General features: G+C 41.9%; 1 protein-coding gene across 3 annotated transcripts in view; it reads left to right on the top strand.

Moving 5' to 3' along the window:
- Window positions 1-12,199, top strand: part of PLD5 (phospholipase D family member 5) — a 411,859-nt gene that overhangs the window by 234,914 nt on the left and 164,746 nt on the right. For 2 of the 3 annotated variants that reach the window (XM_027611260.2, XM_027611261.2), the window contains exon 4: window positions 8,395-8,506. In XM_027611260.2, the coding sequence (XP_027467061.1) occupies window positions 8,395-8,506 (112 nt within the window). Of the gene's footprint in view, window positions 1-8,394; window positions 8,507-12,199 lie in introns of those variants that run through there. The other variant, XM_027611262.2, reaches the window with a different exon arrangement.

Genomic DNA, 12,199 nt, shown 5'->3' with positions numbered 1-12,199 from the left:
CATCTGACACACTGGGCTGTATTTAATTACTTATCTCCAGCACTTATAAGGGTCCCTGGCACCTAGCAAGCACCCAGTAAATGTGTTGAATGAAATTGCTTAAAATACCCTTCTCTCTGTTCTGGGTGTCCTTTTATTGGAGAATAATCGTTGATGCTGACAAATATACAAGGAAGTAATACGTCTTTGTTTATATTCCTGGCAAACTTTATGTATTTCAGTAAGTGTGGGAAGTAAATAAAATTTCAGTAAGTTTTCTAAATGGAAAAAAAGTTCAGCAAATTCAGTAAATATAGTAAGTAAGTAAGAGATCAATCTTGTAGATAATTGAACTAATTGGTTAAGTAAGTAAACCAGGAAATTGAGTCCAGAGGGGATCCACGCATATGTGGTTTTGTCTCTTAAATCATAAATTAACGATAAAATCAAGGCAAGTGTATTGCTTTAAAAGGACATCATGGCTTAAAATAAATCCTAGCCTTGTTTTCTTGTGACTGCATCATCAATTGCTTAATATCTTTAATCAGTCCTTTAAAACTTCAATTTAAACTTTTTCTGTGCGCACATAGACATGTGTGTACATGTATGTGTATATGTTATATGCACAGGCGGGATAACAGCATCCCTAAGACACAAAGTCACACACACACACACACACACACACACACAGACGTTTTGGTGCTTATGTTACTTTGGGATGCGTTCTAGGTGTGGGATTCCTGAGTGGAAGGCAGCGGTGTGATTGCCGACAGGAGTAAAAGTTGCCACTCATAAATTGTTTCCAGTCTCCTGAGTACAAAGAGAGCTCTGTGTGGCACTTCCCTTGACACATGAAGCATCTCATGTCTGCCAGCCGTACTTTGCCCAGATTTGATTGGGCTTTGGCCTTTTCTTATTAATTTTTAATATATTTTTGTAGAGTACAGTTACTAACCCCTTCTCATCTGCACGGCAAATATTTATTCCAGAATTTTACTGTTTTTCATATAGTTTGTGGTCTCTTTTGCAATAGGATTTTTTTTTTATCTTTTGTAACTGTGTATCTTTTATTGCTTCTACATAGCTAGCTTGTGGAGTAGTCTCGTGGCCACTGCCACAAAGTACCACAGACAGGTGGCTTAGAACAGCAGAAATGTATTCTCTCCCAGTTCTGGAGGTTAGAAGTCTGGAATCCGTTTCCCTGGGCTGAGACCTGGGTGTCGCAGAGCAGTGTCCCCACAGAGGCTCCGGCAGCCACCACTACTGGGGGGCACACACTTCTCACCCCTTCCAGGGTGCGGCGGCTGCCCGTGTCCCCTTGGGTCGCTGGCTGCTGTGTCACTCTAGTCTTCAAAGCTGCCATCCTCAAGTATCTCTCCTCTGTCTTCACGTGGCTGCCTCCCCGGGTGCGTCCAATCCCCTCTGCCTCTCTTACAAGTACATTGATTGCATCTAGGGCCCTCTCAAATAATCCAGGATAATCTCATCTCCAGATCTTTAATTTAATCATATCTGTGAAGATCCTGTTTCCAAATAAGGTAAAATTTACAGGCTCCAGATTAGGATCTGACATTTTGGGGGGCCATTGTCGACCTCAGAGAGTCAGGGACCTGGGGCGGCGGAGGAACTGAGAAAAAAAGACGACAGTATAGCAAGGCACAGGGGACCCCAAGCTAACAGCCCGAGATCCCGAGGTTTATTTTCCATAATCTAATATACTTTCTACAATGACATAGATCTATAATGATTTACAGCAGGGGCTTAGTAAGGCACATTCTTCCACATACACAGGGTTAGTTAAGTGAAGCAGTGGGAGTGGAGAAGGAATAAAGAAATCTGTAACTGGCTGTGATCAATTCATTGTAAACACCATTGTACTCAGACCTTAACACAGGATAAGAGAACAAAGAAGGGAATGCACCGTGTGCTGTTTACAGCGGGCCTCCTACCTACAAAACATCTTCTGCTGTGTACTTTAGAACAGACCACACACATCTCAAGGGCATTTCACTCTGATCCTTTCGGGTTATTTTTAACCCTGCAATCTCGAGTTTTCTCAGAGATCTCGGAGTCTGAACGAACGTGCACCAGTGGTGGTTGTGGCGTTCTGTTTCCCACAGGCCTTTATGTAGCCTCTTATAGCTGGGTTAAAGTTCTCCCTACTCTATGACTGTATATATCTGTATTTGCATAGATTTTCTTGAAAGTATTGGTATGTTTTTTTGTTTTTGCTTTTGTTTTGTTGGTTTTTTTTAAAGATTTTATTTATTTGAGAGAGAGCAGAGCGAGAGAGATTATGAGTAGAGGGGGAGGGGCAGAGGGAGAGGGAGGAGCAGACTCCCTGCTGAGCAGGGAGCCTGATGTGGAGCCTGATCCCAAGTCTCAAGACCCTGGGATCATGACCTGAGCTGAAGGCAGATACTTAACCAACTGAGCCACCCAGGTGCTCCTGTTTTTGTTTTTTTAAAGATCTATTTATTCATTTTAGAGAGAGAGTTTGAGTGAGCGGGGCAGGGGAGGGGCAGAGGGAGAAGGAGAGAGAATCCCAAACAGACTCCCCACTGAGCATGGAGCCTGAGGTGGGGCTTGATCTCATGACCCGAGATCATGACCTGAGCCAAAACCAAGAGTTGCATGCTTAACCGACTGAGCCACCCGGGTGCCCTAGTATTGGTATGTTTTTATTCTGCTTAAAACATATTTTTCTATATGGTGTAATATAGGGGTCCTTTCACTTGTACCAGATTAAACCACTTTATCTTTTTCAGACTGAATTAAAATAGCACCTTCATTATTGATATAATTGTGCGTGCACCATTTCTGGATTCTCTGTTAAGTTCCCTTATCTGTTGATCCATTCCTGAGCCTCTACCCTGTGGATATGATTACTGTGATTTTATGTTATGTTTTTTATAATGCTGAAGACATTTACACTTACAAATTTCTCTGAAACCAGATATTGCTTCATTTCATGGTTTTGCTATGAAGTGCTCCACTATTTATAGCTTTCTAGAGATTGCAGAAATTCACTTTTCTTTTCTCCTATGATGTACAGATGATCTAAGAGTGAGTTTTTAAATTTTCAAGTAGATATGATTTGTTTTATGTGTCACACGTCAATGGTCTGTTTCTCATTTTCTTAGATTATGAGCAAAGAATGAAGCTGGTAGAATATCTCCCTTCAACTGGTTTTCTTGGGTTTTCTTAATGGCCATTACAGGACAGATTTTTATAATGTTCTAAGGACAAAGAGTTATTTTAAGGGATTTGATATATAGAATGAGAAATATGTATAAATGTATACACATAATCAAGTTTGTTGATATTATTTAATTTTCATATATTCTCATTTATTCCTTATTAGACATACCCATTTCTGAGAGACCTATTTTGAAGCTTATATTGTGGTAGGGTTTTATTGCATTACTGTTAGCTTTTGCTTTATATATTTAGCTGCTGTGTTGTTTGGCACATACCACTTGGCAACTGTCACTGCTCCATAAATTGTGCCATAACAGAATAAGGCCCTACTCTTTCCCATCTAGTACTTTTAAGCCCTCCCAACTCATTCTAATTTTTACTGAGATTCTTTATCCTGTTGGCTGTAGGTCAGTGTTTCTCAACCTTCTCTTCATTGTCACCTTACTAAGGGAGATTTTTAGACATTTTTTTTCCTAAACCGGCCACCCCATGAGATTTTAATACCATAGATACATTGCATATTTCTTGTATGTATATGTGTGTTTTATTTATAAAAAGAGTAACTTATACCAACTTATAAAAAGAGTAACTTATACCAACTCCGTGCCTTTCGGGTAGTAGCACCTCCCACTGAGAATCACGTAATAGATTCTCAGTAGAGCATTAGAACTTCCCTTGTGTCTGTTCTGTTTCAAGAATCCTTCTTTATCGGGTACATCAAACACATATCCATATCCAGTTGCTCATCCCTTGTTCTTCTCCCCTTCATCATCTTCACTGGTGGGTAGTGTTATTTGATTAGAGTCTTTCCTTGAATATGTTCCTCATATGGGTCATGTAGGTAATAGAGTCTCTAAATGTGTATATATCTGCAAATATTTCTCTTTTTTTTTGACCCTGGCAGGTAAAATCTTTGGGTAAAGCATTCCCTTGCTCTAGTTTGTTCTTTCAGAGTCTGAGGCCACCATGTACTGGCTTAGTGTTGCAGATGACTGGCTCTGTGCCCATCTGATCCATTTTGCTCAAGAGGTAACTCTTTTTGTTTGGTTTTTGGCCAAAAGTTTGTAAGAATTTCTCTTTCTCCTTGGTGTTGGATTGATTTCATAGAGTGTGCCTAAATGTGTCTTTCCACATTACATTTGCCTTCATCTTCAATTATCTTTTCCCAACATGTAGATGTGGGCCTTTCCTCAAGTGGGACAATTTCTCTTCTGTTATTTGAAAGCTTATTTTTTCTGCCTCTTGTTTTCTTCCAACACATCTATTAGCCACATGTTATACATTCTCGATTTATCTATCACGCTTTTCTTCCCTTATCAGCCTATGTTTTCATGTGCGCGTGCGTGCATGTGTGTGCTTTGAAATATTTCTTCCGTTAGATCTTCAGACCACTGATTTGGGTCTCAACAGTGGCCATGTTGTTCTTTAATTATTCTTCTAATTTAATTATAAAATCATAGAGCGTCAGTCCCAGCCATACTTGTCTGTTATTGAGTACTTACATTGTGTTTTAGCTCTAGCTCTGTCTTCTCGAGTAGCCTATAACATCAAGTGCCAGTGCATTCAAGCATCTTCTCTCTTGTTGGGCCCCTTAAATACATCGATATTTGACTTTTGCAGATTATTAGTGGCTTCTTCCTTTTAGGTGAAGGAGGGGAAGTATTAGGTGGTTAACTAGTTCCCCTCGATACTTCATACTCCAACCCCTAGGCAGCCTGCCTGGGCTTAATTGGCTTAAATTGCGCAACACGCCTCAGCCACTGACTATCTTCAAGATGATTTATTTAAGTTTGAAATGTTACCTAATGTTCCTCACCAGGAAGGGCAAGTTTTTAAACTAGTTGATCCTCGAGCAACACGGGGGTTAATGGGGCGCCAACCCACTGAATAGTCAAAAATCTGCATATAACTTTCGACTCCCTCAAAACTTGATACTAAGAGCCTCCTGTTGACCAGAGGCCTGACTGATAACAGAAATAGCCGACTAACACCTATTTTGTATGTTATATGTACATTAAAGTGAGCTAAGAAAAAAATGTTAAGAAAATCATAAGAATGAGAAAACACATTTACAGCACTATACTGAATTTATTGAAAAAAGTTTGCATATAAGTAGACCCATGCAGTTCAAACCCATGTTGTTCAAGAGTTTCTTTTTTTTTTTAATGTTTTATCTATTTATTCATGAGCGTCAGAGAGAGAGAGAGAGAGGCAGAGGCAGAGGGAGAAGCAGGCTCCCTGCCCAGCAGGGAGCCCGATACGGGACTCGATCCCAGGACCCTGGGATCATGACCTGAGCCGAAGGCAGATGCTTAACCATCTAAGCCACCCAGGCACCCCTGTTCAAGAGTTTCTGATGTTTAAAAGCCAAGGGGCTACAAACTGAGGGTTGCTGGAGGGGGGCGTGGGAGGGATGGGGTGGCTGGGTGATAGACATTGGGGAGGGTATGTGCTATGGTGAGCGCTGTGAATTGTGTAGGACTGTTGAATCACAGATCTGTACCTCTGAAACAAATAATGCAATATATGTTAAGAAAAAAAAGAAGAAGAAGAAGAAGATAGCAGGAGGGGAAGAATGAAGGGGGCGAAATCGGAGGGAGAGACGAACCATGAGAGACTATGGACTCTGAAAAACAAACTGAGGGTTCTAGAGGAGAGGGGGGTGGGGGATTGGTTAGCCTGGTGATGGGTATTAAAGAAGGCACGTTCTGCATGGAACACTGGGTGTTATACACAAACAATGAATCATGGAACACTACATCACAAACTTATGATGTAATGTACGGTGATTAACATAACAATAAAAAATTACCCAAAAAAAGCCAAGGGGCTTTCATATTCCTTTATGAAAACACAGTGAGAGTATTTAAGTCGGAAAGCAGTTAGCCCTTACTGCAGATCTCGGCATAGAGTAGGTGTTTCAAACCTTGGATACTACATCCAAATGTCTTAGCAAAAATGTGTAGACAGGGAGGTAAGATACTGAAAACAGGGGAGAAGTTCCCCCCAAGGCCCAAGTTCATTACAGTAAGCACTATCATTAACAATTTTAAGAATCCTTGGTGTAAGTCATCAGCACATACTAACAGGAAAAGTAAGCTTTATTTAATGACAGTCTGCCAGTATCTGTGAATTTGGGAGTTTCTATTTTCATCCATGTTTGAGAGTTCTGGTCTTCATTTTAAATCTTATAAAAATAACACAGTGGGAATTGATTTAAGGCATAGAGCCAGAAATACAGATAGGTTAGAAGATCTCTTATGTTGCATTGATGCGAGATACATTATTAACAGAGAGAGAAAAAAAAAAAAGCATTTGTGTAAAAATACCGGCCCATTACTGGTGGGGTCTCACAATACACAAAGCACATAAGCTTTTTCTCTGTGTGAAGGGGAAGAATACAAACAGTGAACAGTTTGCATCACTGTGGAATGACCACGAGGCTGGGCCCCAGAAATCTGGGCCATGCAGACATCACCAAGCCTCAAAGGTTGTGTGACAAGATTATAGTACACAAGTCGGTGGGGTACAAGAGCTGATGAGGAAGGTCGTGTTGGCGATAACCCCGCAGGAGAACCACAGCGCCCCGCCACCTGGAGGTCCCTCTCGGCCTGTGTCCGGGCCCCTGGCTGCCCAGGCCCTCCCCTCTCCTGCAGGAAACTTGAAATCCACGTAGACCCTGCAATCTGCAAGGCAGCTGCTGTTTTCTTTCTTCTGTCCTCTGCCTCTCTGCATGTTTCTTTCTCGCGCACCCCGCCCCCATCTCTTTTAAATGAGCAGTGGACAGCACCCTGCTGCACTCATTCCATACCTCCCCAGAGCACCTGCTCTGCTGGGAGCCTGCCTCCAGGCTCTGGGTGCAGAGTAACTCGTGAGCTCCACTTTGGGCACCCTTGATTTCCACACTTAGTTAAAGGAAAAGGAAGCTTTGGTGCCTGCCTTGGGGTGCAACTCCCACCTTCCCCTCCAGTACCCAGGGATGACAGAGCTTTGTCTGTGCAGGGCTGGATTATGCCAGGCGCTCCCCGCTGCTCTGTGGCCCTAGGAACTGCCGTGCCGGCTCGCTCTTCTTACCTTCCAAAGTCTTAGGCTTTGATCTTTGGCTTCTCTCTTTACTGAGGCTGAAGTGCAGGAATCATGCGCTACATCCACATCCTCCATGCCCTCCACCATCTTTTGTACCGAATCATTATTAATGGTCCATTCTTATCAAAGCAGGATAAGACTTTGCCACTTGGGGGCCATTAAGACCAAAGCCTATTGCCTGTCTGACCCCGGAAGGCATTTGAGTTTGTGGCTGAATAACAAAGATCTGAAAAATCAATAAATGAAGACCAGTTCCTTTTATGATAAGGAGAGGGGGTCTGTGAACACACACAAGGGAAAATAAACAGGATAGGGTTGCGGTCCACTAGCCTGAGACGGTGTAATTGCTAAGGACCTATCTCTATGCAGAGTCTCCCGGAGATTAAAATTTTCTATAAAAATTTAATGCTTGTGAAAATCTTATGTAAGCAAAACCTTTATGTTTTATTTTGTATTTTTATTCCAGTCATTTTTGGGTTGTGCTAGGAATGACAGATTGCTAGGCAGAGTGTTAGTTGATTTCTGTAAAATGGGTTTTAAACCAGAAGGTGAATTCAGGCAAATCCCTGATAAGTAGCCATGACTTTCCCCATCAGAACTTCCACTGAAAGGATACTTACCTACTACGAATTCCTATAATTCTCACACGCACACAAAAAAACCTTTTAAGGTAAATGCTAATTTTATCTATGTTCTACTGAGGAAGAAGCTAGAGATCAGTGAGAAGAGACACAACTTGTAAATTGGAAAACCCAGGTGGAATCCAGGTCTCTCTGGGCCCAAACGCAACTGAATAATAGTCTCTGCTTCCTCTTCACGTGTAGATAATGTCAGAATTCATGGAAAAGTAAGAGAAGGGTAGATTTGCACTGTAGCATTGAACTTGGGATTACAATAATTGTTGAATCGCACAGCACTCGAGAAAACATAATGTAATCTGCGTTCGTGTTACTACTCTGGTTCTAGAACTCTCTTGAAAGAAGTTTCCATGAATATCAACTGCTGAAGTGGTTGCCTTTTAAAATTTGAATGAATAGTTTTAATTTTTAATAAGTTTATTTATACCTTTTTTAAAAGAGCATACTGTAGGTTTTCTGACTTTCCTCGTCTCTGAATATTTTTTTCTAGGGTCAACGTCTTTTCGAAAAGTTGCTCCAACTGACTTCACAAAATATCGAAATCAAGCTAGTGAGTGATGTGACCGCGGACTCAAAGGTATTAGAAGCCTTGAGATCAAAGGGTAAGGCCAAGGTCGCTGCGCTACTCTAGCCCTGGGGGGTCTGTGAGGACATCTCTCATTCTGCCTAAAATAATGCATGATTTCTTGATGGTCAGCACATTGCACGAAGTTCACTTCTTATTTCTTCTTTGAAAAATAGCGTGATTAAAGTCTTTAAACGAGACAACTAATTAATCAATACTACTGGGAGATTTTAAATAGTGTTGTTGCATATTAGTTTATGCAAAATAATCTACTGGCCATTAAATGATAATTAACTAGAAAGAAGAATCTTTCCCTCTCTGAACACTGCAATGATATGATTAAAGAGCCATTTCTCAAACATTGGATTTCTGTTTTTCTCTTGCCCTTCAAATGGAAATCCTCCTAATGCTCCATCTTCTTTAAAATAATACAGTCAGATGTAGGCGTCTGCGAAACCCGGCCTAATTCCACAGAGAACATCATTCATAGGCCACTTTGCAGTTTGTCTCAAAATCCCACGGAGACCAGGAATCCTTAGGAAATAACTTTCTTCACTTTGCTGGGTTGCTGGGTCTTCACTACCGCAACTGTCCCTTCCAAATACTTTTCATGGATTTATCAAAATGGTGGCCCTGCCTTTCCTATTGGAGCTGTAAGCCTCTGAATGGAAATGGCAGGCGTGAGCCAGTGAAAATGCTCGAGCTGCCCCGTGTCCCCGGGAGAAGACGACGCTCTGGCCCCAGGAAGCAGCATTGCGTCTCACGTGTGTGCTGTTTAAACATGCTGGACAGTGTTGCTTCTTATCTTCCCCAGATTATTAAGTGAAAACACCTTCTGAAAATTGTGCCAGGCTATGAAGCAAAGGGCGAGCCCAAGTAGTCTTTCCTTCTGCAGAAGAAAAGTTGGAAGCAATAAAGCCTATGGAAAGACATAAATATACAGAATACATAAGCGTGGTCGGGCACAGGTGTATTAGTTTTTCTCTGCATGGGAAAATCAAGGTAACTTAGGAGCTACTGTTAGGCCTTGTAAAGCTTCACTGTGCTACCTGAGCACAGGATATTTTTGAAACACTAGAAAATACGTAGTTCAGTGCACTAATGCAAATTAGAAGTGTGTTCTTACTTTTCCTATTTAGAAAATGTGAGATTGGGTTCCCACTCTCTGAAAATCTGTTAGCTGGATTTTTAGGAATGGATTACTTTTGGCTAACTCTGGGGGCCTGCATTTGCTGATAAATTTCCCATGGTGTCAACTTCCATACTAACACACGCACACACACCCCACATATACAAACACACATACCATGTACACATACACCCCCAACCTCTTCTTTCACCTAAAACTACAAAATATTGTATGACAACTCTACTTCAGTTATAACAACTAGAAAACAACAACGGTGCAGGACTAAGGGGTGTGTCAGGTGCTGGTGAATATTGGGTACTCGAGACATTCATTCACTCTAAATGAATTTATGGGTAAAGTCCTTGCCTGTGGTTCTAGAGTGAACTATGAATTAAAGTTTCATTATAGCCATTGCTTCTCACAAAGAAGGAAGTGTTTCAATTTCACAGCAAATATTATGTATTACAACAGCTTAGGCTCTGGTAATGTGTGATAGGAGTTCTTATCAAAACAGAACAGAGAATTTCCCTTTACAATCGGAGAGTAATGAACAGGACCCTAATTTCTCATAGCTATTCCCTGTGTGCCTCTGGTAGGCCCGTCTGGCTTCTGTTATTGGCATAAATACAGCACCACACACATTCATTACTGTGACTGTATTTCTCTCATTTTCTGGCAGAGACATATTAAATAATAACTGTGTTTTAGACATGTTTGTTATGGAACCGTTTCATTCAATGAATTAGTTAATTTTTGTGAAATCATTTTAAATCTGGGTTGGAATACCTTTCTTTCGAGTTATCTTTTAATTTTTTTATGGAGAGATCCTGGTCTTCTGGTAAAGTTCCAGGAAGGTCTGGCCAGAAATAGTCCTCGAACGACTGATAAGCCTGAGACTAGCCATGAGCCACTTCAGCTGGGAGAAGTCACTGGCAACAGAAGCTGGTCAGTACACGGTGAGAAGGGGTGAGTGAGGCTTCCCCAGGAAGTGGTGAAGACTTAGTGCAGGTGTGTGCCCAACGAGGGCAAGGCAGGCCCGCCAGGCCTCGGAGCCCTTCCTGGAGGCGGGGAGATCCCGGTCACTCACTGTTGCCCCTGCTGCCCACCCGGGGCCCCTCCTCCACTCACAGGACTCAGATGTCAGGAAAGTCACCCCCCACAAATGCCTCACACTGTGGCCCGGAAGTGGGGTGCTTATGCTCAAAAAGTCCATGAGCCGGGGAAAGATTTCATTTTAGACAAGACTCCCTGTCAGTTCAAACATTTATGCCACTGACTGACCACCTCCACTCGTCCCTGAAAGCCTCTGGAATGTGGCACGTTGGCTTAGCTGATGCTCTTCCTCTCCTCCCTTCCAGCCACAACCCCTTGACCTGGGTTCCCACCTGCCCAGCCACTCCTGTGCACGTCCACAAAGGAGAAGACACGCTGTATGATGTGTGGGAAAGTACCCCAGAAATTGTTTTTCATAGAAATAAACTTGCTTTCTAAATCTGGAGGCCTTTTGGATGCCTTCACGGGTTTTGTTTTTGGATTTTATCAGCTCCCAGTTGTCTTGGCTGGAGGATTAGTCAGAAAGGAATATGTTCAAAGCTGAACGGGCAGCATATGGGAAATGGCTTCTGGCTGCCTCATGTGGGACTGTCACCAAGTCCTGCTTCTTCCCCAACACCCACCTGCACGTGGGGCCTGCCGTGGCTAGGGGTGACTGCACCATCCCCTGCTCTCGTCTCCCAGCAGGTGCCTTGGTGCCTGACCACAGGCTGGTACTATCACAGTAATGCTGTTTTGTACTGCTAACACAGTGTTTATTTCTGGCCGTGTCTTTTAATTGTAAGCAAAATATTATTTCTCAGTCATACTATGTGTTTTTCTAAGGCTGTGGTTTTTGGAACAGTTTTAGGTTTACAGCAACGTTGAGAGGAAGGTATGGAGATTTCCCAGGTATCCCCCACCCCAACACATGCACAGCATCCCCCATCTTCAACATCACTCACCAGCGGGGGACATGTGTTACCAAGGATGAGCCTGCATCAGCACTTCATCATCACCCAAAGTCCACAGTTTACCACAGTTTATACATTCTCTGGGTTTGGACACATAGGTAGTGACATATATCTACCATTATAACATCATACAGACTATTTTCATGGCCCTAAAAATCCTCTCTCCTCTGCCTATCCGTCTCCCTAACTACTGTGTTTTTAATCCTCATACTCTGTTATTGTTGCAATGAAATTTATAATTAAGAATTATTTTTTGTCTTTCAAAACCATGGCGATTCAGTGTGTACTTTCTATAATATGACAAAAACATTTGCTCCAGTAGCATACCACAAATTTAGACTAAAATAATGTTAAGCTAGAAAATATAAATTTCCTTTTGGGAAAAACCAAGCTTTTACTTGTTCACTCTTGGATGATAACTTTTTAATAGAATGATTCTCATGAGATAAAAGTCAGAAAGGATTAAAATCAGTGATCTAAGAATAAAGTCCACACTAATTTAAAAAGCAAAGTATGTGAAAACATTCAGGATCTGAATGTCCTTTTCAGTCTCATTCGTACCAATTTCTGTTGTTGGCTTTCCAGATATATGAAT

Source organism: Zalophus californianus, chromosome 10, assembly GCF_009762305.2.
Source record: "Zalophus californianus isolate mZalCal1 chromosome 10, mZalCal1.pri.v2, whole genome shotgun sequence".
NCBI classification, from domain to species: domain Eukaryota; kingdom Metazoa; phylum Chordata; class Mammalia; order Carnivora; family Otariidae; genus Zalophus; species Zalophus californianus.
The sequence above is the reverse complement of the archived record's forward strand: the minus strand, read 5'-3'. Positions and strand labels throughout refer to the sequence as shown.